The sequence below is a fragment of the Pseudopodoces humilis genome, chromosome 8 (assembly GCF_049639895.1).
Source record: "Pseudopodoces humilis isolate 2021_Gansu_Grassland_sample_001 chromosome 8, ASM4963989v1, whole genome shotgun sequence".
Taxonomy (NCBI): Eukaryota; Metazoa; Chordata; class Aves; order Passeriformes; family Paridae; genus Pseudopodoces; species Pseudopodoces humilis.
In genome coordinates, this window is record NC_142207.1 from 27,900,894 (window position 1) to 27,928,357 (window position 27,464).

The 27,464-nt window shown below is 41.6% G+C and overlaps 2 protein-coding genes across 3 annotated transcripts; one reads left to right on the plus strand and one right to left on the minus strand.

Moving 5' to 3' along the window:
- The first annotated feature begins 78 nt into the window (after positions 1 to 78).
- HSPD1 (heat shock protein family D (Hsp60) member 1) lies at positions 79 to 9,896 on the plus strand. The gene is made up of 12 exons (XM_005519928.2): positions 79 to 190; positions 975 to 1,150; positions 3,878 to 4,130; positions 4,643 to 4,725; positions 5,312 to 5,407; positions 5,707 to 5,800; positions 6,185 to 6,353; positions 6,603 to 6,702; positions 7,564 to 7,809; positions 8,008 to 8,182; positions 8,781 to 8,959; positions 9,049 to 9,896. The coding sequence occupies exons 2-12, from the start codon at positions 977 to 979 to the stop codon at positions 9,199 to 9,201; spliced, it is 1,722 nt and encodes a 573-aa protein (XP_005519985.1). The 5' UTR covers positions 79 to 190; positions 975 to 976; the 3' UTR covers positions 9,202 to 9,896.
- Positions 9,385 to 27,027, minus strand: COQ10B (coenzyme Q10B). Of its 2 annotated transcripts, XM_014249316.2 has the most exons (6): positions 26,976 to 27,027; positions 23,051 to 23,311; positions 18,169 to 18,315; positions 16,514 to 16,706; positions 14,302 to 14,403; positions 9,385 to 11,766 (listed from the first exon to the last, which is right to left on the minus strand). In XM_014249316.2, exons 2-6 carry the CDS (start codon positions 23,053 to 23,055, stop codon positions 11,599 to 11,601), a joined length of 615 nt encoding a protein of 204 aa, XP_014104791.1. In that variant the 5' UTR covers positions 23,056 to 23,311; positions 26,976 to 27,027; the 3' UTR covers positions 9,385 to 11,598. The 2 variants fall into 2 exon arrangements, with proteins under 2 accessions (XP_014104791.1, XP_014104790.1); XM_014249315.2 differs by lacking the exons at positions 23,051 to 23,311; positions 26,976 to 27,027 and adding an exon at positions 21,750 to 21,857.
- Positions 27,028 to 27,464: the final 437 nt, after the last annotated feature.

The following is a 27,464-nucleotide window of genomic DNA, read 5'->3' on the forward strand; positions in this document are numbered from 1 at the left end:
CGGCAGGCGGGCTGTGGGCGGGCGCGGACGCCATGCTGGTTCCGGGGCCGGGCGGCCGGAGCCGCACATGGGCCGGCGGCGGCGCGGGGGCGGGGCCGAGGCGGTGAGTGCCGAGCACCGCCCGCCGCCGCCGCGCCAGACGTGCCCCGCGAGTCCGCAGAGCCGCGGTGCTGCTCCCGCGCTGCCGCAGGTGAGCGGGAACGCGGCCGCGGCGCCGGATCCGCGCCGCTCTGCCTGGCCTGGGGAGGGCACGGCCGCCCTAGTCCTGTGGCCGCGGTTAGCGCGGGGCCGCTCGCCGGGAGCGGCTGGGCCCGAGCGGCGGGAGCGGGGGGCGGCCGTGATGGGGGCGTTGCGCCCGGGTGGCGGGAGCGGGGCCCGCACCTTCCTGCGGGGTGGTGGCGGCGCGGCGGGGCGGGCGGGCGGCGGCGGGGGGCGGGCGGTGCTGACCTTGCTGCGCGTGTCCTGCTGCAGCGGCCATGTGGCCGCGGGGCCCTGCCCGCCGTGTGGGCTGCGGCGGGCCCGGGGTGGTGGCCGCGGCCTTGTCTCTTCTCTCCGCCCTTGATGGCGTAGGGGGGGTTTGGGAGCCTTACCGGACTCCCCTCGTCACGGCCCCGCTGCTGCAGGCGCGGGCGGGCGCGGCCCCCGCGCTGAGCACATGGAGCCGCAGGCGCTCCGCGGTGCCCTCGCCGTGCCCTGCCCCGCTCCGGGGCACGCTCAGCGGGAGGAGCTCGGAGGTGCTGGAGGCCGCGCAGGGAGGAGCTGCTGCCGCGCGGGTCTCGGCGTGAGGATCGGAGATAGCCGGCCCCGGTACTTGGAGTTGCTTGTTTGTCTTGATTTCAGCCAGTCGCAAAATTAAAGATTCATCGTGCCTGCTTTACTTCCTAAATCTGTCCCCCTTCTTTTCCTGTAGAAGTAGCTAGTTGTGCAAAGCCATAATGCTTTTGTTTTTCTCTACATTTCTGTTAATATTTTAGACATGCTCCGTTTATCTACAGTACTCCGTCAGATAAGACCAGTGTCCAGAGCCCTCGCCCCCCATCTAACACGAGCCTATGCAAAAGATGTGAAGTTCGGAGCAGACGCGAGAGCTCTGATGCTACAAGGAGTAGATCTCTTAGCAGATGCTGTAGCTGTCACCATGGGGCCAAAGGTAATGAAAGATTTGGCCTTTATGTTAGCACAGACCTGGCTGAAAATACTGTAACAGAGAACGGTCGTTGGGTTTCTCTCGGTGAAGCTGCACGGTTGTATTTGCAGAACTGCAACACGAAGGGGTAGGGGCTTGGACAGGCTCCTGCAAGCAGCTGCGGTCTGATGTTTGCCACCAAAAGTCGGATAGTGCATGTGCTTTTCGTAGTAACAAAGTAAAATTACTGGGATTCCTGTGAAAGGTACAATATGTTCGTCAAAACATTTTGAAGGTTAAGGGGATGTGCATGATGTGTTACCAGCTCAGTTGATAACCTGTAACAGTGCAGTAGATAATGTAACTGTGTGTGTCATGGCGGGGTAGGTTAATTAGCATGTGGGTGGCCTGGTTGGGTTTTTTTTTTTTTTTTGGTTTTTTTTTTTAATGGTGTTTGTTTGGTTTGTTAATTTTTTTTACAAGTTACAATTTTGTATTAGTTTACCATTTAATAGTAACAAGCTTTAAAAACTGTCCAAATTATAATGTTGAGTTTTCAATTGGCTGGTGAACGTTACCAGCCTAAGTGAAATTTCATGGTGGTGGCATTCTTTTGTGTTACCCTATATTCTGTCCTGTAAGGGAGATTTGGGTCTCTGGGAAAACCAGCTATGATATTCTGCCTAGTCATGCAATGTGCTTGAAATGAGATTCCTCTTTTTTGAGGAAGAGACACTGATTTTCTTGGGGCTCATGTGAATATCCGTTCCCTGTAATAGCATGTGCATGATAGTTCTTCTAAGGGCTGCTTGGCCTCTGTAACATTATTTAATACAGTTCCTGCACATTTTTAGTGTTCCATCAGCTTTATTCAAAGACAAAAATGCCATAAAGCTGGGCAGATGAAGATTAAGGAACGATTCTGTCAGGAAGCTTTGGCTACTTCCATAAAGGAACAAAGTTTAAGTGTAGTTGGTTAATTTAACTCCTGTGTTTTTTTTGATCAGGCTACTTTGTGAATGCCGAAGCATAGTTCTAATCCACTGGCTAAAGGGCAGTTGCTGATGCAACTTCATGTAACCTTAGGGGATTTTTGTTTGTTCTGCTGTTCTCCATGTATTTGTAAAAATGGATTGGTTGTACTGCAGTGCCTGATTCTGTTTCTGGTATTTTTAAGAAACATCACTCTGGTAAGGAAACTTCATTTGGCACTGTTCTACATTTTAAGGAACCTAGTTTGCAGTCTCACAGAATCTTTTGGTACTGCTCCAGCATATTGAACAGAAACGATTTGTGTGGGAGCTCAGATTCTCAATATGCAGGACCATTCTAAACACCTGTGCAGATACTGGTGGTGTTTGTTCCCTTATTCAGGAACACAGACAGGTGTTTTTGCTGAGAGCAAGCCTTTTCATGTGATTTGTTATCTGTAGGTTTTCTCGTGCTCCTCTTCTCAGAGCTGCAAACCAAACATTTGGAATAAGATCTTATCAAAATACAAAAAAAATGAAGCAAATTGGGAAATGTTACATGAAAAACGTACTGGTAGCATGGTCCTCCAGAGAGGAGTTTTCTTATTTTTTAATCACTTCTATATTTAGAAACGTAGGTCAAATAAAATTAATTTGGGGAGTGTGTTATTTTGGCATTACTGCTCCATAGCACAGAGGTAAGTTTCTGTAAGCTCTTCCCCAGGTTCAGGCTGAGTAACTGAAGCAGAACCTTTCCTTGTAGCTGCTGGGGTGGTTGTGCTTCAGGAGCAGCGTGGCCTCATGCCTGGCAGGCAGCCAGAGCTGGTTCAGTCACTGAGGCAGATGTGTGGGCTCGGAGCAGGGGAGGGGCACAGGGCACCACAGCGCTGGGAGCTGCACGGGAATCCTCACCTGGCTCATGATCCCCACCCTGGGCTGGGAGAGCTCTGGCAGGAGGCAGCAGGGTCAGCTCCCAGCAGCACCTGACAGACCAGGTCAGGGGGCTTGTGCAGCTCTGCCTGGGAGGCCGTGCTGAGCTGGGGCAGTTGCTCTCCCCTCTTGCAGCAGCTCCAGCTGTCAGGGTAGTAGAGGAGTTTCAGGGCAGTAGTAGACCAGAGGTGGCTCCTTTTGTTTCTGCTACCTCCAGCTCAAACTGGAACATGATTGTTTGGAGCAGGTATTGGCTACTGAACTCATCTGTGAACAAGCAATGTCCTTGTGCAGGTGCTTTTGCCATGTGGTCCCTGTATAGTTCAGTTTCCCATGTTAGCTGTGTCTGTTGGATAGAATAGTCCAGCTTTTCAGTTGGATCCAAGTGCCAACTAAGATGAGAAAAGCTTGGTAACTTGCAGTGTTTGAGAAATTATTGTAACACATGCACACAAATGTGATGTACTCTCAGTTCTCTTTGCTAATCACTAATGAGGTTTGCAAGTCTGCTTTTTTTCCTTCCAGCACATGCAACGAATTGAGCTTTGTATTACTTGTTTTTCATTCATAAAGAATGTTTATTGTGATCCAATAGAAATTTTGGAAATTCAGCTCTTTGAGTTTTTTCTGTAAGGTAATCTTACTTAATTGCAGACTAGTATTTAGCATTATGGCTGAAGAATGGAGCCTCATTCTATAAAAGCATAAAGCCTTTGAGCCATTTTTCTGGTTTTGGAGAATGCCCTGTGTAAGGTGTTCAGCTGTGGCTGTTCAAAATTTTCAGTTGAGCTCTTGAGAGTAACATGCTGTGGGTTGGCTTGGATTTAAAATTTGTTGTTTGTCCCTCTAGGGTAGAACAGTTATAATTGAACAAAGCTGGGGAAGTCCCAAAGTGACAAAAGATGGTGTGACAGTAGCAAAGGCAATTGACTTGAAAGACAAATACAAAAACATTGGAGCCAAGTTAGTTCAAGATGTTGCCAACAATACCAATGAAGAAGCAGGAGATGGTACCACTACTGCAACAGTCCTCGCACGTGCTATTGCCAAGGAAGGCTTTGAGAAGATCAGCAAAGGAGCCAATCCAGTAGAAATCAGGAGGGGTAACTTTTCTGTTGTTTTCAATATTTGATCTGTCTTTTATTTTGCTTACCCTAAATTTGACTCATTTTCTGTTTGAACAGCCACTATAAAGGGTTATATGAAGCGATGTTTAGAGAATACAATTGTTTTTCTTATACTGTGGACTCTGGACAACTGTTAGCTATTCTAATCATTGTACTATTCTACATGCAGTCAACTTATTTTCTGTGTTGGAAATGAACTCTAGTTACAGCCATTTCTGCATTTAATTAATACAATAGCCATATAAACAAATCTGTGGCAAATTTAGATTGTGAGAGTATTTCGCTCCAATTTCAAAACATCTATCACTACATATAAAAATGACAGTATGGAACAAGAACTATTTGGTTTTGAACACGCAAACAATCCATTTTTGCAGTGTGGACTTCTGTTTGAAAGGAAACCTTTTTGTTGTGGTGAGTGCTTGGTTTGTGTTTTCTGTGCTCTCTGTCTTGTTTTGTTCACTCACAAGTGCTCTGTTCATCTTCAGGGGTGATGCTGGCAGTGGATGCCATCACAGCTGAACTGAAGAAACTGTCAAAACCTGTTACAACTCCAGAAGAAATTGCACAGGTAAGAAAAAACACACAATAAAATGTAACCCAAATTTAGGCAGCTGTTACTCAGAAAAAGTTTTGTGAGGTCAGGTTTAATGAAGTTAGGTTGTGTGCCTCTGATACTGAGTACTTCTCTTTGTACATCAAAAACCGTCTTCAATTGCACTGCTAAAAGCTAGTTCAGAAGTGGAGAGATGTCTTTGTCTTCAAGTTTCATTCCAAAGTGTGGTCTTAAAACATAAATGTGTGTACTTGGGAAGAACTGATGGGAGCAAAGCTCTGTTGTGAATGGAAGTGATGGCAGAGTACTGAGGTGTGGCAGATCAGGTTCAGTCAGGTGTATTGGTGGTCCTGGGTTATTGTCCCTGTGACTGGAGATGGCCTGGGTGTGAGCCCAGTGCAGGGAATCAGGCTCTGTGCTACAGCTGCCTGAGAGTCTGAGCCCTTCTAACAGAGTTCCTGGCTCCTGCTGTGAGTGTGCTGCAGTCAGCTGCTCTGCTTTGTCAAAAATGTGAGCATTGTAAATGGTTATTCTGATTTTTTTTTTATTGTGAGGAGACATCTTGCATTGGGAAGTAAGATTAATTGTCTTACTCTTTCAGGTTGCCACAATATCAGCAAATGGAGATCAGGAAATTGGCAATATAATCTCTGATGCAATGAAAAAAGTTGGACGAAAGGGTGTGATCACTGTCAAGGTAAGAACTGGCCAACACACAAAGTGCCAAGTCACTGTCTCTTCTCCTGTTAGGGCTGGCTTTTTTTATCATGTGTGATGCTGCTGCTGTAGCTCACATTCCATAATTTCCTCCCCAGCTCCTTTAGTTCAGTTGGATCACTGTTCCCTCTTTTATTCCTTGTTTTGGAGAGAAGGATGTGCAACTGATGTGGGATGCAGAGCCTTTCAATCTGTTGTGCATTATATACTAAAACTGTACTTGTGCTTTTGGTAGTAAATAGGGAAGATTTTAATGCATACTTTCTTGCATCTAAACAGGATGGAAAAACTCTAAATGATGAACTGGAAATCATTGAGGGTATGAAATTTGACAGAGGCTACATCTCTCCATATTTTATTAACACAACTAAAGGTGAGTTAACAATAAGCCACATCAAACACTTCGCAGCAGACTGTGTGAAATAATGGCCCCTGTTAAAGGCTTTACAGTCCCTTATGCTGTGCACCACAGCAAATAGAGCAAGGAATCCTTCCCCATCAGAAAACTTGGTAAAAGCTTGGAGTTTTGGGGCTTCTTTTTCTATGCAAAGAGTTCCTGTGAACATCAGGCTAGCCTTGCAACACAGCAGAACAATGTAGAATTGAGAGTGAAGTCTTGAGGAAAACAAGTTGTCTTTTTGTTTTTAAATGCATTTAGAAAGTGCAGCCATTGCTCCAGAGCAGCTGCTTAAGGTAAAAGAATGCTTGATATGTTTTTGTAATGGAATTGTTCAGATAATGCATGTTGTTTCTGCAGGGCAGAAATGTGAATTCCAGGATGCTTATGTTTTAATCAGTGAAAAGAAAATATCTAGTGTACAGTCCATAGTTCCAGCTCTTGAAATTGCCAATGCCAACCGCAAACCCTTGGTCATCATTGCAGAAGATGTTGATGGAGAGGCCCTCAGCACTCTTGTCTTGAACAGGTGAGGCTTAAAATCTGTTTTTTTCCATGGTGTAAAGCTGTTAGTTCTCTTTCTGTGCCAAAGAAACAGCAGCTTCTAGCATCACCATGCTTTGTATCAACTTGGACAGAACTTTACTAGTGTCCTAACTGCCCTTTTGAGAAAAAAAGCATCAGTTTGTGATGGTTTCTTTGTTTGCTTGGCTGTTACAGCTGCACTGTAATAATTTGGCTTAGTAATTAGATTCGTTTTCTGAATTTTTCTCGTTAGATTGAAGGTTGGCCTTCAGGTTGTTGCTGTAAAAGCACCGGGTTTTGGTGACAACAGGAAAAACCAACTTAAGGACATGGCGATTGCTACTGGTGGTGCTGTAAGTAACAATGTTTGAAGTGGCTTTTTGCTCCAAGGAATGTTAGTGCTTTTTAAGGAGAAAAACACTGTGCATTTTTAGGTCCTTGGCTTGTATTTGCTGGGCTGCAAGCTGTGTTCTGTTTTTTCAAAAATGTAACGCTAACTGATGTTTGAATATTGCTGTTATTTTGAAATGCAGACACTGATAACTGCTGTGTAATACAATCCTGGCCAACCATAAGTGATGTGTCCTTGTAACTGACTGAAGTCACACAAGATTTCCTTGCAGAATTTAGGTTCAACAGGTTTTTAGGGGAAAAGAGGAACTCCAAGGCAATTGTTGCCTTTATAAAACTGACTGTTTCAAAATTGCCTGAACTCGGATGTGGAAAATATAGTTATTTAAAATGTTTGGAATGGACTGAGTGAATTTTCTTACTACTAAACTTTGCATATAGTTGATGTACTGCTTAATGTCCCTTTATGCTCCCCTTTTTTTAATATGCCCTTGAAAATCATAGCATGATATTGGGACCCAGAGGAGGCCCATGAACATGAAATAAAACTTCATGTTTAAGGTAATGGCAGCGCAAAGTAACAAACCAGTAAACTGTTCCAAAGTCAGTGATGTGTCAGTATCTGTAACTTACCAAAATGCAAGATGATCAGTGACAGGACCTAAGGAAACACCATGAAACTGTGTCAGGGGAGGTTTAGGTTGGATATTGGGAAGAAGTTCTTCACCCAGATGGTGGAACTGCAGTAAAGTGGTTATTTTGCACCATTAGCCTGCTGTGTTTGTGTACTTGTAGATAGAAAACACCTATGTTTGATGTGTGGGGAACCTGTCAATTCCAGCTTTTCACATAATTTCTTCCAGGTGTTCGGAGAAGAGGGTTTGAACCTAAATGTGGAAGATATTCAGCCGCATGACTTTGGTAAAGTTGGAGAGGTCATTGTGACAAAAGATGACACCATGCTCCTTAAGGGGAAGGGTGAAAAGACTCAGATTGAAAAACGCATTCAAGAAATAATCGAGCAGCTAGAGGTTACCACCAGTGAATATGAAAAAGAGAAACTGAATGAGCGATTGGCCAAACTCTCTGATGGAGTAGCAGTATTGAAGGTATTAAGAACTTGATGAAATGATGAACTAAGGCTTAGGCTTCTTGAGTGCTGAGGTACAGAAGAAGACTGCCAGTATGGGAGAGGGTGGGATGGATTTCTGGCACTTATTAGGCATTGGCTGCTTAGTTTGGTGGCAGCAGTGCTGTCCCAGCTGGGCTCCTGGTGCGGACCTTGACGTGTGGCTTGCTGCTCGCAGGTGGGTGGCACCAGTGATGTTGAGGTGAACGAGAAGAAGGACAGGGTCACCGATGCCCTGAACGCCACCCGTGCGGCCGTGGAGGAAGGCATCGTCCCAGGTGGTGGCTGTGCACTGCTGCGCTGCATCCCAGCCTTAGATGCCTTAACTCCAGCCAACGAGGATCAGAAAATCGGTAAGTAAATTACTTGAAGATGTGTGTGGGAGTGATGCAAGCTGGCTTTCTCCTGTCCTGAGGCTTTATCAGATGAAATGCAGATTGCTTTCAGTGAGTTTTTAGTTCATTGTTCTCAGAAACTTCACATTTCTTTGGTGTGGTGGTCTCTGCTTTTGAGTGGGAAGGAGCTTTTTCACAGTATCGCTGACTGAACTGTCAAGACCCAGTAGCAGTAAAGCAGCAGTATCCCAGCAGAAAGTGGCAACACTTCAGGTTGAGAGCTGGCTGTTAAAAGTCATTACAGACAGACAAAATCTAATAATGCTCAAGAGACTGTGTGAATCAAATGGAAAAAGGCTTTGTGTCATGTTACATAATAATACTCCTTACTACTTTTTGTAGAAGTAAAACCAAAATGTGCATAAATATCCTGCAGAGATTTCATTTGTTGGCAAGTGTCAAGTAGCAGAGAACCTTCCCTCCTGGAGCTTATAAAAATAGCTTATGTTCTTGCTTGGAGGGTTTTCTCTTTGTATTGATCTCCAGCACAAGAGCATTCCTTGGCAGTGGGAGTGGGTGTTGGTACATGGAGTTCCAACTATCCTGTTTTTTGCAGGCATTGAAATAATCAAGAGAACACTGAGAATCCCAGCAATGACTATTGCAAAGAATGCTGGTGTTGAAGGATCATTGATAGTTGAAAAAATCCTGCAGAGCCCATCAGAAGTTGGCTACGATGCAATGCTTGGGGACTTTGTAAACATGGTAGAAAAAGGAATCATAGACCCAACGAAGGTAACCTAAAAGTCTTAATTCTCAGCTTTGCTTCCTCCCACCTCCTGCGATAGTCAGCAGGTTTTAAGTTGATTCTTGCCTATTTTTAGGTTGTGAGAACTGCTCTGATGGACGCTGCAGGTGTTGCATCTCTCCTATCAACAGCAGAAGCAGTGGTGACTGAAGTTCCTAAAGAAGAGAAGGAGCCGGCAATGGGAGGAATGGGTGGAATGGGTGGAGGAATGGGAGGTGGCATGTTCTAATTCCTGGGGCAGGGATGCATCATGAGCTGTGCTGTTGAAAAGACTGACAGTTCTGACTTCTAAAACTTGAGCTATCAGTGTGAGAGGATGGATAGTGACTGAAGTGAGGCTGGTGTTGAAAAGAATCACTGTAACCATCAGTTACCGGATTTCATTTAACACACGTGTAATTGTTTACAGTCATTGTCCATGCCTACAGATAATTTATTTTGTATTTTTTGAATAAAGACATTTGTACATTCCTGATAACTGGGTGCAAGATCCATCTACCAAGCTCCCAATTTGAACTTAATTAAGGCACTTGATGTTCTATTTCAGAATTTCTTGGTGCTTGCCAGTACTAGGAAGAACTTGGAAGCCACTGTGCGTGAGACTAGACAATTGTGTACAAAGTAGGCAAATAGAGTTATGTGACCTTTATGTAATAAACTGCTCAAAAGTTACAAAATGTATCACCTCCTTCATCTGCACACAAAGCCATAGTTACGGGATAGACTGGACAGCCTGCTGCTGCTTCTAAGAGTTAGTAGAAATTGACACTTATGCTTGAAAAAATGACAGGGCATTTCACTCCGAGAAACATTCCTTTGTCTAGAATGTTTCTCAGAAATGCAAGTGCTTTAATTTTGGTAAGAAATATCTAAGCTGAACTGCACTACAGTTCTTTGAAATATTAAACAATGCTCTGAAAACAAGGCACGTGCCCTGACTTTATTTTTCCCTGTCTGATTGTTTCACGTGCTGGAACAGGCCCAGTGTACCTTTCACAGTCCTGGGGGAAGGGAAGTGCCCTGAGGGTATCAGACAGGTAAATCTTTGCTAAGAAAGGGTTCTGGGGTTTTTAAATAGTTCCTTTGCTCAGGCATAGTATGTGGTTACCTCCTCATCTTGAGCCTTCTATTCTTCTTCCTTTCTGGTCAGGGGTGCAGGATTTAGTTACTTTGCACTAGAAATGTTGTTCTACTCCTTTCTGTGTTCTTTGACCTGACAGAGCCACTAACATTGTGTAGTCTTTTCTGCTTTCCAGCCTGCGAAACAATGGTGTTCCCAAACTTGTGTATGTTTATTTCTGATTTCCTCAACAATCAAAATTGCTTTACAACTTCTCAGTAATATAAAAATTACTTTAATCCAGCTGTTGCTTTCCCCAGCTTCCTGCCCTTAATAAGAACTATACTTACACAGATGGGATTTGTGACATTCTAATTTTAAGTAAAATGGTCTGAAACTGTTTTCAGGGCTGTGTTTATTTTGAAATATACCTTTCTATCTTATTTAATATGCTGTCCTGTAGTAACCATATGGATTACTTATGCTGCAGAGAAAGCACCAGCTTCAGCACTTGGCCTGACACTTCACCTACTTTCAGTAAGGAAATTTGGTAATGCAAGGCAGCATAAAGTGAAAATTTAGACTGTTCAAACCTATTCTCTTGGTTTCTTCAGAGAAGAGAATATTTAAAGAATAGAAGTACTGAACGTGTATCTAATCAGGATGGCATTATCACAGTTGGGAATATGGTACTGAAAAACCTCAAAGCATGAAGGTTTATTGCTCTCTTGTATAATTTATAATGACAGGTGGCCTTGGCTGTGCTTGTCTGCAGGAAGCAGAGTGTCTTGTTCCCTGCTTCTAGGGGAGACAGCACTGGTACCTGGCTCTCAGAGGTAACTTGTTTTAAAGTGTTCTGTTTGCATTAGTGAGATGGAAGTAACTAAAGTACAATGTGTAACAGGGACGGAGTGGCAAGGAGCAAGTTCAGTCTGCCAAATTTACTACAAATTCTGGACAGCTCCACTGGGAACCACTGGCTATAGCTGAGACTGCTGCACTCAGATTACTTATGTGTTTCAGCTCTGAAAACGAGGGGAGTTCTAGAGCAGTTGATGGTCACTCCAAGACTACCTGGAGATCCCTGACTAACCTTTTCCACTCATTTGGATTAAAGCACCACTCCTCAATGGTTGCTAAACTGCCACTCTCTGGGAAGCCAGTGTGTCAGTTGGCCTCTGCTTAGGCAGAGCTGGCTGAGTTGATGCTGTGAAGTTAGGTTCCCACAAAGCTGAGTTAATATGTTACAGTGCTGAAAAACCCCAGGAGCTTGGCTAAGGCAGAGCTTGGACTGTGATTGCAGGAGCCGTTTGGCGTTAAACGGCAGCCTGAGATAGCCTGGCTTACAGCAGCTGCCAGGTGTCTGTTACTGATAAGGCTTTAAGCTGCACTGGATTGCAGCTTTTGAATGTTCTGTATCTGTCTGGCTGAACAGGTGTGTTTGGCACAGTGTAAGATCACACCCACAGCTCAGGTAAGGAATAGATGCCCCAAAGGAGGAGCACGGCACTTTGTACAAGTGAAGTGTACAAACAAGTTTATAGGGAAGGTTGTTACAGTTTCCCTTTATGTCTGATGAACTTCATGCAGCATCAGCTCCCGAGGGATGCTGGTTTCTGGCCCGTGGAGTTTGGATGCTCTTCTTTCAAAGGCAGCAACCATCTGTTTTACAACTTCATCAAAAAACAGTGTAGCAAGTTTTGAGTGTAGAAGTGAACGAAATTCAAAAGAAATCTGTTTAAGAAAGTAAAAGAGAATTATTTTTCCTATATATACTGTTTTAAAATGCCGATACAAATAGACAAGTCTATTAAAGAATCTCCAGTGAAGGCTGCAGGTAAGCTGTAGAACAGTTAAAACTGAGGAATAGGTGAATGTGGCTGACAAGGAAACCCATGTTCCTTGGTCTGAGGGCTGTACCCCATGGCTTTTCCTCTCATTCAGTTCTCTGAAGCAGTCATTTACATTTACCTAAACTGTCTTTTCTTTAATAAGTAATTCATTAGAAAGGAGGTTTGGGGTAATGAAAAACTACTGACAAACAGTAACTTATTTTGTGCACAGAATGCACTTGGGGGACAAAAGTCTGAAGAAAACCTTGCATGGCAAGACAGCAGACTAACACATAAGCTGGAGCATGTCCAAGAGACTTAAAAGCGGCTTGAAATAGTTACCTATTAAATGCCAATATTTTAAATCAGTCTTTCCTTGTTGGTGGCAGTAGTTATGGTAGATTCAAACAAGCAGTTTAATGACTAAAACTAGATTTGGTTTGTGTGTCACATCTCCCACCTGAACATCTCCCACTCCTGACCTGACACCAGCAGTCAATGAAATGGATTGTGAATTAACTAATTTTTGTCATTCCTGAAAAATCAGCAGATTTAATGACACAAGGAGCAAATACAGTCAATCTCTATCAATTATCCTCAATTCCTTATGAGCAATGCATACTAACTGGAAAGCAGTAGCACAGAAGTAATTAAATTGTTTGGCCCATAAGCCAAGTGTAGCTTAATTTACATTTGCTTAACCTCAAGCATCAGTAAAATTAATGTGCCTCTTGCAAGTCTGAGAGCTGTCATTTAGGGCATGCAGATTTCTGCAGAGTGGGGATAATGAGTTTGCCATCATGTTCAGCAGTTATGTCAGTCTTGAGGTACAGTATACATTAATGAAATTTGCAGGCGGTAAAAATGGTGGTGTGCTTCAGTCTGTGAACCAAATCATTTCAGAGCTGAAGCCAAAGTAGGAAAGTTCCCTGCTGTATGTGGATGTCTCATGAAATCAGGCTGGCACAACAGGATAGAGCAGCTTGTGGGAACCAGCATAGACCAAAATTCAAATAACATTTTGTAAAGCAAACAAGCATTCTTGAAATCAAAGTTTTCTCTTGGCTATCTGTAATTGCACAGCCTGTTTTGAGGAGTTTGTTGTGAAATGCTTATCATCCCTGCCTTCAAGTGTCCAGAGGCAAGGAGCAGCAGGGCAGAAACTGGCAGGGGTTAAGCTCAGCCAGCTGCACGGACTTCTGCTGCTTCAAAAGAGGGTAAGCAGTAAGGTGTGTTGATAGTGTTCCCTGAAGAAAATGAAAATGTCCATATCCAGTTCAGTCTTGATTCCCTTTAACAGAAGTTCTTGACTTGAAAAGTCAAAATGTGGCTTTGGCTTGTGGAGGTGTGGTGCTGTTTTCTCAGAGCCTGTACTTAGATTGTAGGGTATAAATAGTTGTTTAATTCAAGTTTTTTAACTGATTTATGGCTTGGGTTAAAAGATAGCTTATATATGTTCATAGAAAGAACTGACACTTACTTGCCTAAAGGAATACAAATAACATGAGCATGTAACATGGAAACCTTAAAAAAATGTGCTTCTTTGAGTGTCTGTAGATTAATTTTTGCTGTTGGACTGTATAAAGTACAATACAGTGATAAGCTGAAAGTTGATAACCCAAGAAGGTTAATGTGCTAGTTAAAAAATACTACAAAAGCTTTTTTCTATTTACTGAAGATAATTTTCAAAGCAGAGTATTCCAGCAGATGGCAGCAGGATTAGCCCATCGCTGTGTACTTTTGCAGCCTGTTACCTTTGCAGCCTATTGCTCAATGCAACACCTACACTTCGTGATGTGTAAATGTGATGGCAGACAAAACAGACAACATGGAAAAGCAGTAACTCGAATGGAAACAGCTTTTCTGGGAATGAGATCAGGCTAAATCAGGTACTGGATGTAAAGAGCAATAGTTTTGGGCTGCAGTGATATCCCATCACAGATTAGCAACAGCAAAAATCTGTTAGACTTGTATTAGAGAAGGCTTAAAATACATGAAAGAGTAAAACTGGAAGACAGGAAATTAAACTGACCAAACTGCAGCCCAAACAGGACAGATGGCAGAACACTTTCTGGTACCAAGAGCATTTAGGTTGTAGAGTAATTAAAGAAAATAGCAAAGTATATTTAGCATTTCTTCTGCATTTGATTGTCTAAAAAATTCAGTGTGTTTAGAACTGTAGGGTGTGAGGTGCCTGTCCTAGACTGTTTCATGATACATGGACACCTCAGAGAAGGCTGCTGTCTCTGAAGGATATTGAAGTGGTTTCCAGCAGTAAAGTTTACAAAATATGTTTTGGACAGAATTGACTAAAGCTAACTTGTTTTCTGTGTATATGTGCTTAAAGAAATAGTACAGGCATTTAAAACAGCCCTCTCAGTTGAAGTGTTCCTATGTGCTGCTCCTAGCATGTGGTAGTTGTAATTACCATACTTACTGAAAAATCCAATGTACACGTCCTTGGATAACCAGGGATACCAGGGCTCAAACGCCACACTGTTTCCAAGTGATTAAAAAGTTTTCCATCTGTGCATGATGCCTGAAAAAAGGTTTCAAAAATCAAGCTACAATTAGACTTTTACAAATGTGACAAACAGGTATCACTGAAGCTTGTGTTTGCATTTTGTTAAATAGGCATGTTCATGGCATAGTTCAAACTGTTCTTACAGCATAGCCAGCATGAGATCCTGTATGCACAGTTGTCAATTATGGAAAAATAACTGAAGTCCTTCCAAGGCAGAGGAAAAAATTGTGTGTTGAGTGTCATAAAACAGATCTGTGGCATGATGCATAGAACTTCCAAATACGTAACCTCAACTGGCTTGGAATTTGTAGAGAAAATGTCTGTAACTTTTTTTGGCTCTTTTTTTTACAAGTTCTTCTTGTTACCCCAAGGAGCTCTGCTCCAACAGACTGCCCCCAGGGAATAGGTGTTGCTTGGGTTGGAAAGCTATGGTAAGGTGACTCATCTCAAAGACTAATCACCAGCACAAAAACATCTACATTTCTCTTTCCAGGAATGAGATAATGCATGATCTTGCTACTTCTACATCAGAAAGGGAAGGAGTAGAGGGAAGATTAGATACAAAGAGCTGGGCCTGCTTTTCCCTACTGCTGTCAAAAGAGTAGGAAAAATGGGAAAACTGTCACGGTGTCCCCCTTTCTCCCAGTCTTAAAGTAGCAAATTTTAACTAAAGTAGCTTTCCCCATCAGCAAAAACTGCTGTTACCAATCTGATTTTTCCATTCTTTAAGCCCTAAAATTGGGAAAACTTTAAGCAACAAACCCATTCCCATTTTGTGCCTGAGCGCCACACAAGGTTCCTTTGCCTGGAGTTGAGAGAACAGCGAAATAGTCCAAGCACACAATCAGTTCCCTAGAAATATTCCTGCAGTTCTGAGGATGCAATGTAAATGCTTAGGAAAAGTAGTTGCAGCAGAGAAGAGTCTCAGGGAAGGAATCTGAAGAAATGGCTTTTCTCACCACTTTTGTGGGTTTTTTTCCTGAGACAAGAATGCTTCTTTTGAGTGAATTAAGAGGGAAAAAGAGTTGGTAAGCCAATCTGATAGCTGTGTGAAAGAAAAAAGCCTGTCTTCTCAAGGAACAGTAGAAAAGGAAAGCTCTCAGCATGTAAATCACAGATTTTCCATTACAGCTGTTCAAGGCTTTTTAAAAAAGGGAGAAAAATCTTTTTTCTTTCCAGAATCAATAAGGATATTGAATAAAGGCATTTTGCATATTCCTTTTCCAATTTACATCTTCCCTGTACTTCAGAAACTCATTTTCTGTTAAGTGTCTCTTATTAGGAAGCCTAGGAAATAGTGAAATAGGATTTTCAAACAATTATCTTGAACAGCAATCAACTACTACAGTTTCTACTAGTTATTCCAAACCAATCAGGATCTGCCAAGGGAGAGGCAGTTTTGCTATAAGGAATCTTTTCTTAAAGCCATTCTTTATCAAAACAAATTTGAAAATATAAGGCAAACAAATAGAAGATTCAGGCATCATTTAAAATGTTTTCCTTGACACTTTTCTACTTTTCTCTTCATTATTGCTCTTGAAAAGCTGAAAAGGGAAATATAATTGCTTCTCTTCTGAACAAATTAATGGTAAAAATTTGACTCTAAATCCACACTTCTGTCTTCTCATCAATATATTGAATAACAATCTCTTGAGCACATCATACTGAAGCTTAGTCAGTTTTCTTAGGCTTTTCATATTAACTAGTTAAAATTGTGAGAGGAAAAGTAATGACAGAAAGCAAGTTCATTAAGGCATCAGAGGCTAGAGTTGTCAGATAACTTTTAACTGAGTACTTATTTTGCATTCAGAGAGGCTTGGACAAAAATTAAAAAAAAAAAAAATCAAGCAAAAATGTTAATATCATCATTTAATGGCTTCCAGCTTTGCCAATAAAGGCAAATTAAAAAGTGAATCCCTCTCCCCCCTCATGTGACAGGTTATGTTTTAAAACACATTCAAATTCTCTCCAGTTTATCTGAAGTCTTTAAGGAAATGCAACATAAGATTTGAGCTGTACAAAGAACTTCCAGCATTGAATTTGAAGCAAGATGTTCCTGGAATATTCAATTTTCAACAAAAAGTTAAGGAAAATTATGGTTAGGAGAAAAAAAAAATGCAATTACCTTAACTAAATGTGGTCTCACTAGGGTTACAATTGATGTGTATCTCTCTACTACAGGAGGAAATCCTATTTCTAGCTGTGCTTTGCAGTACCCAGAGCGCTTCGAGAGTACGTCTGACTTTTTACACCAAGGAACAAAGAGTTTGTAATTCTCCACAACAGCAACAACTTCATACATTTCATGCATGGAATACCTGGAAATGGACACATGAACATTACAGTTACAAGGTATTTTAACTTCAAATTCAGTTTCAAAGATGGTAAACATGGCACAGGCAGTTGAATGGTAGACATAATCACTACCACTGATTTTGGAAACTGAAAATGCAGCTTTGCCAATTAAGAGGAAAGAAAAGCAATACACTTGCAATTGCTTTTGCAAAAAGAAGAAAAATATCACACACCTTCCAGCAGTAATGTTAATGAATAATGAACCTAGTGCCTGCTACGTTCTGCAATACCAGGTAGACATGCATACACTTCAAATGGAAACATTTTTTCCGGCACAGCTGTGTCTTCATTTAGGCAGATCTTGGCCATTTCACAAAAAAAAAAAATTTAAAAAAATTTAAAAAAATTTCACACTTCATGGCTCCCAAGACAAGGTGTACCAAAACTCAAGTACTATATTTCATAAGGTTTAAACAGAGGAGTGCTACCTTCCTTATTTTAGCCCAAACAAAAAGCTTAATGAAAAAGCAGATGCAATGGAAAAACCTTCTGGCATCACAGAATGGCTGATGTTGGAAGGGACTTCTGGACCCCATTTTGTCCAACACCCTTGCTCAGGCAGGCTATTAAAATCAGATGAAAAAAGGTAACATTTCAGCAGATTCTGCTGTAACATGGCAAAGTATTACATAGCTATCATAGCTATGGTTTTTAATTTTTCATTCTGACTCCGAAACAGATGGGATTAAGCATGTGCTTAATTTCCTTTAGAATGAAGCATATGTTCAACAGTACTCAGCAGTGTGAGGACTATTGGACAAAGGCCCTTTTTAAGTGATTAGACAAGATCTGTTGCAGTTCAAGAACTATCACAAAAAGGAATCTTAAATATAGTGAAAAAAATATTGCTAATAAACAGTTCATACTGTTGTGAACCAGAGACTGGGAGAAGATCCCCATATCATTAAATGAACTGGGATTTTCCCACTAGCTCTAAAACAAGGTTTCAAAATCTTTTTCTGTGTGAAGTTTCTTCATCACAGAACTAATTATTTTTCTTCTTTTAGAGAAAGAAAAAAATCTTGAGAAGTATAATATAATGTAAGTGCAAATATTAGCATGTCTTTGGGAGAAAACGGAACAGTTTTCACACTTGTTGATTTATTCACATTTTAGTAGATGAAATTGTTAGTGTATTACTCCATTTCAGGGTTTTTTTTTGTTTTGTCATGGAATAGAACAGTTATTTCTGCTGTTTCCTGCTATGGCTAAGGGCTTTGGGTTCCTACTTTTTTATGCTCAATTTCAGACTGGTAAACCTGATCTTAACAAATTCTGAAAGTCAAAACTCCTTTCTAGGTTCCCAGAGTCTTAAGGACATGTATCTTCAGGGATACTCAGTCTTTTGAACTACTAGTGTTTTGGATTAGTTACAGCAAATACAAAATCAATAAGCATTTAAATTCTCCACAGTTTTATACCAACCCTATAATTCTTCTTTCAGAATATTCTTTTCTTTTATTTATTAGTGGTGTCGCAACATTGAAGAAATATCTTGAAAAAGTATGACCCGTTACAGGTACTTGCAAAGGAGAAGTTCTGGTCATCAGAATACCACAAGAAGCCAAGTGCCTGAAACAGGGAAAATGCTTTTAGATGTGTTTCATATTAACAAAATAAGTAACAATGCATTCAGGTAAGACAAACAGTCTCTTGTATAACATTATAGAAAATGTCAGCCAGATGGAAAAATAAAGGCTTGTAACAATATACAAACTGTCAAAACCAAAAGGGGCACCTTTTTTTTTTTTTTCTCCTAAGAGAAACTAAAAATAGTCCCCAGTCATGGAAGCAGAAGTAACTGGCAGAGTGAAATACAAAGGGCCTCATTAACCACTGGCTGCATGGCAGCTTGAGTTCATGTTCAAGTCTCACATGCAATTAGTCTGCAGGACAGGCTTTCTTAATAGTAACAAGGCATAGTTTGCAATACTTTACCCTTTTGGAATATACAAAATAGAGAAGGTTTCACTTGGGGATAGAAAGCTGAACTCTACTATAACCCCTCTGCTGCCACCCTTCTCTTAAAAGGACAATTTCATTTTGAAAGTCCTTTCAGAAGGTGCTTTGATTACCCAGCTTTCAACATTTCCTTCAGAAAATATCACCAGAACCTTGGACACAGTGTTTTAATAAGTAAAACTTAACAAATTACTTTTAAAAGTACTAGTAATTCTAAGATTGCACCTCGGTGTTCTCTGTGAAGATCTACATTAGAATCTAACGAATATTCATTGTGTTTAACAATTCTACTAAATTACTGATTTTGCTCAGATCCGGCCAGTCAAGAGGCAAAATGCTGCCTCAGAAGCTCTGAATTTTGGCACCAGGAAAGTAAAATGCTGCTCTTTGCCCTCAGTGACTCTACAAACATAAGCTAAAGAGGTCTTTTACTGATCAGGTCTTTTACTGATCTTCCTCTAATGATACAATCAGGACTATACTTCTGGATTCATGTGGTTAAAAATGGAACCAACCCCTCCTACCTAGAACTAGGCTTCTTTGGGGTTTGGTTGTTTTGTTGGTTCTTTTAAACACAATGAACAGGAAGATGCCTTTTTTTTTTTTTTAGCAAGTACCAAATCAATCAACAAATTAGCTACCAATTTTAAATTAAATTAAAATTGCCAATATATTCTTTAAAAATCAATGTAATTTATAATTCTAATGAAATACCAGTAGTTACCCATGACTGAGCACATCAGCTTATATGGTCACTGTATTAGGAATTGGGTAAATAATAAACTGGTATTGAATTTAGAGGAAAATAACCATCATTAGCAGCTAGTTAGAAGCAATTTTTACAGACTTTAAAAAAGAACTATGCAACTGGGATTGAAGTATGATTCCTGAAAACACATTGGAATCACTGTGGCTGAAAAGAAACTAAAATGGGACAGAAGTATTGTGTCAAAATTAAGAAAGGATAAGTCCATGTTAAAAGCCTTTAGACAACTCTGCAAATGCTTGTAACAGTATCTCAAGGGATGTGGACAAAGTCTGTTTTTTTCCAGACAGACCATACAAGACTGTTAAGGCAAAACTTTGACAGGAATGCTGGAAGGGTGCCAGTAACATTGTAGCTGCCCCAACCAGATTCACAGAAGATGGTCAAATGTTTGGAGCAGACCTCATTCTGCACAGCTGATTTAAATACCATTATCTGGGGCTATGTACAGGACACAGTCCAAACCAGTCACCAGGGTTTGTCTCTTGGTTTGTTTTTTACTGTAATGCCATGCCAGTCTATTGTTTCATGCAGTTTTATCTGAACTTGTTTCAGCCACAGGGCTGAAAAACAATTCCTACAAATAATCTCTCAGCTGCCAAAAGACAATGTCCTTTTTACAATTACAGTGCCATTCAAGGAAGGCAGGGTTAAGAGGTTATAATGCTAACAAGTATGGTGAGACTTCATCCCTCTCTCAATTTTATCTGAAGAACAGATGCTGTGAGAATGTGCTGGGCTGGATCCCAGTTCAGGAAAGCAGACCTCTAAGAAATCCCCTGGTTTCCATGGACTGTCATGTGTTTTTCTGAACTTGACTTGGGCCACTGAAGATAAACCAAGTCCATTCTAGAATTCAAACACATCTGCCACCTCTGTATTTATTACATTTACCTGTGTATTTACATTACTATCACTCTGTCGGTGACAGAACCATCTCCACTCACACTGCTCTTTCTGGCATCACTCACTCCTGCCACTCACTGCTTTCTCCCTGAGCACTTGAGGACTGCTCACAGCACAGCCAACTCCCATGACTTGAAAAGGAAGCATTTCTGGTGTATGACACGCATGTGTAAGTGATCCATATTCAGTGATTTTTTTTAAATTTTTTTTTTAATAACCACACATTTTCCTAAGGCTGAAGATTAACTTTTTTGAAAAAATGTCTCTCTTAACTCCTCAGTTAAGAGGTGAAGGGTGTAAAGGGTGAAATTAGTGCCAGGAGCATGCCAGGGCAAATGTGTTTACTGTACCCAAACTGATACTTTCATCAGGATAGTGACATCTGATTTTATGTTCTGTGAGACACAAGTTGATCCCATTCAAATTCTTTGCCAACAGATGTTCGTATCCCAAAAAAACGAGTGTACCAGCATGTGTCCTCATTAGCATCTCAGCCTGAATAAGCACATGAGACTACTTTACCACCTGAGCCCTTGAAGCCTGCTACTTAGTGAGGTTCTGCCGAGCTGGCAGCAGGTACAGAGTGCACTCCAGGGACAATTGCAGGAGTGAAGTGTTCCCAGCTCCAAGGCTACGAGTTACACAGCACTGAGTTTGATCCAGCTTGTGCTTGCTTAAAGCCAGCAGCCAAGATCCTTACAGCTTCCACTAGAAACATTTTTAGTTTGCAAACAGTTACTTAATGGGTTTCCTTATACCAAACACCCTTCCAGCAATCGATTTTGCCCTGGAGACTCAAATAAATTACTCTTTAAAACAGCAATTTTGTTTACCAGGACTGAATGAATTTAATATTGCAAACACAACCCTAAGATTATACCACAAAGGATTTACAGTAAAAAATGTGGTCCAGTGTTACATTATACCACTGCACAGTAAGCAGTTTTGCCAAATGATTGCATGAAATTTGACATCATGAATACTTTCTGACAGTATTTATGAGGATGAGAGTTTGATAAAGAAACACAGCAGCACTGCCCTAACACTGGTAACAGGTGAACCTTTTACACTAAGCTTTTGGAATCGCACTCTCATCTGCTTGCTCTTTTTTCTTTCAGTTCCAAGGTTAACTCTTCCCCAAAGCACATTGTTTTTCTCGAGCTGTTGCAGCCACTGTTACACGTGCTTAGGTAAGAAAGAACGTGTCGCATTATCTGAAGGGAAAACATCCGGCCGTTTCCTCAGCTTTTAATTCCTTTGACGGATCGCTCACAACTCTGCCACTGTCTCGGGCAAAGAGAAGGCGAGTTTCTAACCAGGAAACCGGCCCCTCTCTGTCACGCCCGCGGTCACCGCGCCTCGCCCCGCGTACCTGGCGGCGGCCCCTCCGGCCAGCGCCCTGCCGAGCGCCGCGCCGCTCCGCGCCATCCCGCCCGCGCTGCTGTGGCGCCTGTGGCGCCGCGGGGGCGGCCCGCCCTGCCTGCGGGGGCGCGCGGTCACGGGACAGCGCGCGCGGCCGCGGCGCCCCGCCTGATTGGCCCGGCTGCGCGCGAGGCCCGCGCGCGGCCATAATTGGGCTTGAGAACGGGAGGCGCCCCCACCGAGCGGCGGGAGCGGCTCCGTCCCCGTGTCTGTCCCCGTGCCGCGTCTGTCCCGTCCCCGTGTTGTGTATGTCCCGCCCCCGTGTGTGTCCCGTCCCCGTGTCCATCCCCGGCAGAGCGCCTGACCCGGGGGATCAGCGGGAGGAGTCCCTGCTGCTCATCCCGCCTGTGCTCAGGGTTACAGTCAGCAGCAGCGTAACAGACCTGGCTGTAATCACAGAGCACCTTTGACCTCAACTTGAAACAAAGTCATTAGTTAACGCTTTCTCGTAATCCACCTTTCAAATACAGGCTCTCTAAGGGAAAGCGTGTTTTACAATTACTCTGCGGTAGGAGACCTACTGTTCAAATATAACTCATCACCTTTCATATTTTGTGTAATACGTGTCACACATAAATTGTTAAAAAGTAAGACTGCAAAATCTATTTCCATATTTCCATAAAATAGTTTGGGTTGGCTTTCGTTCTGTTCTGTTATTTTTTTTTTTTCAGTACCACGAATAGTCTTGACTGGGAATCTTGAACTAAGACTGGTATTTTCACATCCTGAACTTGACTTGTGTCTGGGCTGTATGCACTAGAAAGCCAGCCTGCATACATTGCCAGCAATGTCCCTTCAACACCCATTTAACCACAACTAGAATTTTATACTCAACGTAAACAAAGCAATTTTAGTTAAAGCTGTTGAATGCTGAATGCATAAAGAAGTGAGAAGATTTCTGGACAAAAATAACAGTTCAATTATATAAACCTACAACAACATCCTCTTGAGAAAGCTGACCCTTTTAATTATCCCAGCATCCTTGCCACTAGCAAAACCACTAATCATTAAATAAGCACACCACCAATTTGGATGACAGAGACTAAATGGGGCAGCTTTTACTTTATCACCTCAGGGTATGGTGTTTTTCAGATAAGCTGTCCTGCAGCAAGTCTCTATTAACTTGATGAAAAACAGAAATCAGTAAAACCCATGTTCTCCAGTGCAGGTGAAAAACAAACTGCAAAGCTAGAAATAGAAACAAAACCCCATCCTATGGTGTCCTCCTCTCCTCTAACCCTTATTACTAACCTCATCTGTGTCTTTTCCAACTACCACAAGTGCTGCTGTTATTTGCTGGATTCTTTGTCTGTCATTCTAGTCAGCTCTGTGGATCAGGAATTATCTCTTACAAAGACCAATGACTTTCAGTGTTCAGAATAATTGAAGTCAGGCGTCGAAAAGTCCAAGGTGATGGATGTCTAAGGCACTTTGAGCTTTTTTTTTTGCCTTTTTTGTTTTCTCTTGGTAGGCTCAGGATTAAACTCCTTCAACCTTGCTGGATACCTGTTGCTGGAAGAGAGAGTTACATTTACTGACTGACAGGAAGAGAGGCCCAAATTAATCCTTAAGACAAGAGGGATACAAGACATTCCTGATACACTAGAAAGATATGTACTGTAGAACTACACAAGTTGGGTTTTTTTCTAAATGCTATTTTTAATAACACTACCATCATTAGCAGGCTAGGTTTAAATTCTAATTATGAGGTTTATACTATTAAAAACAATTAAGAATTTTAAGGACACCTTTCAGTGTCCTTAAAATTTTTATACAGGGCAAAGAGTCAATCTTCAACAAGGCGAGCATACCCCTGTGTAAAAAAAGCCTATTTTTTATTCAGCTCTATTCCTACAGATGGGTGAAAAGAGCAGCTGGTTCAGTATGTTCCTTAGGCAGCCAGAGATATGATGAGGAAAGCAAAACTATAGCCATTGTGGTCCTGTTTATAATGAGTTTTGAACAATACTTACTATAAAAGATCTCAGAATATCTCACAATTATACATTTAGGCTGGGAAAAATGATCTACAGGCATGGATGATTAACCAAGATATAAAATCACATAAATTTTCTTATATTTCATATAGGACCAGTGAACTTGGTGTTAGTAATAATTGAAGTATTTAGCTGTAAACATGTTGTGTAAAGGATGAAATTTGATAGATCTTCATAAGGTTTTGGTGGACCAAAAAAATCCAAAAATGGCTTAAATCTTATTGCCTATTTGCTCACAGCTAGTTTTGAAAACCAGCTGCTCTGTTCTTACTGGGTTCTACTCCTAAAATAGTACTGTCTGTATTTATTTAACTGCTCAGGAAGAACATGATCTGCACTAAACCATGCAGATCCCGTGCTCAGCTCGGGCAGGCTGGGGGAGGATTGCTGCTTGGGGAGGCCCATGTCTGCAGCAGCCCTTACCCAGCCACCCTGCCCCTGCCAGCCCTGGGGATTGTGCTAGCTGGGACACAGGGCCTGAAACCTGGTTCCTCATGGCAGAAAATCTACAAAAACACCCTCAGACTCCCTCAGGGGAGCCCACAAGACTGTGGAAGCACAGATGAAAGCACCATCACCTCTTTAATTTATGTTCCTCAGCCCATCCTTACCAACAGTGACACAAAAGCAAGGGGTGGTTTGTGTTCAGGTTATGCACATCTGTTTTGGTTTGAAAAGATAGGTGTCTGCTAAGGAAGGCAGGAACTTTTATTAAAATGGAAAAATATAAACTTCCCCTTTTTTTTCAAATTATTATAATTTTGAAATTAAGGGGCTCTCAGGCAAAGATATGGGAGTAGAAATAACAGTCCTTTACTAGGAAAATTAAAATAAAAATGCAGTAGTACAAAAAAAACCAAAACAACAAACCAACACTGACAGAGTCAGAATACAACCTGACACCCTGTTGGTCAGTGTGTTGGTAGCAGTCCGATTAAAAGGTGGCTGCAGTCCTGGAGTGATAGATGTGGTTCTGTTGAATCATCTGACAGATGACTATTCTGTTGAATAATCTTGTAGAAGGGTGTCGTTTTTCTCTGAAGGTCCAGTGGTGATGTAGATGGGTCCTGTTTTCTGGGAATCCAGTGGAGAAAGGATGACTGATAGTGTTCTGAATTTCAGATTATATCCAGGTAGGAATGCTTGGCTCCTCCCCCTGGGTGGAGCATTTGGGCGGCTGTAATTTTATCAGTCATGCAGCGAGACTCAATGGCCCATTATCAGAAGAGATTCCTCTTCAGGGAGGATGGGTCATGGAAGGGATGAAGAACACTGCTCCACCTGGTTTTAATAGCTGGCTCACTAACAGAATATATTGTCATGGAATTATGAGGGATGGGTCATGGAAGAGATAAAGAACATTGCCCCACCTGGTTTTAACAGATGGTAATAGAATACATACTCTTGGTTACACCTTGCATTGCAACCCAAGACGACATCCTGCAGGACACAAAGCAGCCCTCATTTGAAGTCTTCCAAAAAGCTTATCTTCCAAAGTGTGTTTTTTAACTCACTGGCTTTCCAGTGACAAAAAGGATCCTTTCTACATTATTTCTTCTGGACATCAGAAGCAAAATGGGACTGGAAAATATTTAATTTTGTGTTATTTTTTTCTTGCTCATATAGCTTGAGATGTTTCTACAGAGAGTTGAAACGTAGCTGCTGCGGTAAAACATTTCCTCTCTTTGTTTTAAGAATTTCTGCCCTTATCTTTAATAGACACATGAATGTCAGTGAACTGTCCCTGGCACATGAAGCTAAGCACAGATCTGGGGCGTAGCTTCATGTGCCAGAATGAAGGACTAAGAGTTTAGACCAGGTTTGTAGCTTTTTGCATAATGTCAGCTCATTGTACAGCTCTTTATAGCATTGGGTGGGGGAAAAAATGAACACAAATAAAAAGTTATTTTTGGAAGAAGCAGCACGAAGGTGTAGTCAAAAGCCTGCCTTCTTTGAATGAACCAGTGCCAGAAACTTCTGCTGGCACAATAGATGGGGTCAATCAAGGACAGGCAAAGAGTCTGGATACTTCTTTCAGCAGCAGTGCCAGCTAGTGACAACTTAAGTTGCCCGTGAAACTGGACCTGAATCTTACGTAAAGCGGGACCTCGAAGGTCTGTTACTTAAGTATGATTCCAGATCTGCAAAGCTTGTGGGCTCTCAAATCCAATCTGTTTCAAATCCATACAGGAATCTCTGTGAACTCTGTGTGCACTTGTATGTGTGGGAAAGGGATGGGAGCTCAGTAGGGCTGGTAAACCACCAAGTAACAGCCCTGTCTGTCTCCTGTGGAAGCTGTGTGTTTGGAGTTAATGTTCAGGAGGAAAAAGTACATATTCAGGGATTTGACAGGCAGACATAAAGAACCTGGGGCAGCATGCATAATTTGGTGGAAAAGCAGGGAAGAGACACAAGCAAAAGGCAGTTTTTTCATTGTTTCATCACAGCACAATTCCTGTTAGCACTCACAACACATAACTCCCTTTTATGTGTGACATGGCACATTCCAAAATGATGACTTTAAAGCGTTCCTTGAGACCTCATGCCTAGCTCAGGTCTGTTTAATAACAGAAGAAATGTAGTATTGCAACTGTTCTGCTTAACATAAGTTGGGAGTTAGGCTAAAGAAATGAGAGAAAGTTACTGCAAATTGATCTTTGTAGTGAATCTGAGCATGTGACATTTCCTTAAAATAGTTACATTCATTAAATTCTTGCAGTAGGGAATTAGTTTGCCTCAACCTTACTGTCACATGTCCCTGGGCAGCTTGGTAAATATCTCCTTTCGTAGCCTAGGAGCATGTGCCAGTACATCTTTCCAGAAATACAGAATGTGAGTTTAATAATACTGAGAATAAAGACGATTTTCTGCACCTTCAAGTGACAGTCACTCTTAATATTTAAGTACATGTAGTTAGTAAATTATTAAAAGCAGAACTGTTCAGCAAACTCCTGCAAACCAATCAACACAATCAAAGACTGACAGATCTTAAGATCAGTTGGTCAATCAAATACACATATTAACAAAAAAACATGAGCTCCACATTATTTTCTTTAAGACAACCCTCAAAATGCCATAATGTGAACAACCTTAATAAGGGAAGTGATTAGTGAAGAATCAACATGAGTTTTGCCATCATGCATTTATCACCTTTTTTGGAAATAGTTTATGCACTTTACCTGATGAAAAGTTCTCAAGTTGACTTCACTTGTTGCAAAGGCTTCTGAGGAGATAAGGGACTTAGCAGGTGTACAATAAAAGTGCATGATAGTAAATAAACTGTGGAAGTTTACATATTACACTGTGTTACGAAATATCACTGATGTGCTGTATCATTAAGCAATCATGGACTTTGTACTTAGGTTGCATAACCAACCAGCCTTGGTGTTTCACTACTCCTAAAAGGTGAGACAATAGAAAACTAGCTTGTTCACAACACTTGACTGCAAGGGAGGGTTCCCAGGGCTTTGCATATGGACAGAATCAATCCTATTCAATTATTAGGTATACAATAGACAGTGATGCTGAAATGTGTATATATCACATCAACAGAACTGGGGAAAAAAGTAAGTAATTCCCAGATGAAATGTGGAAGTGGTGTGAGGTCAGTTACTGCAGAACAGATAAACAATTTGTTTACATCCCCACCTAGGTCATGTTCATAATCA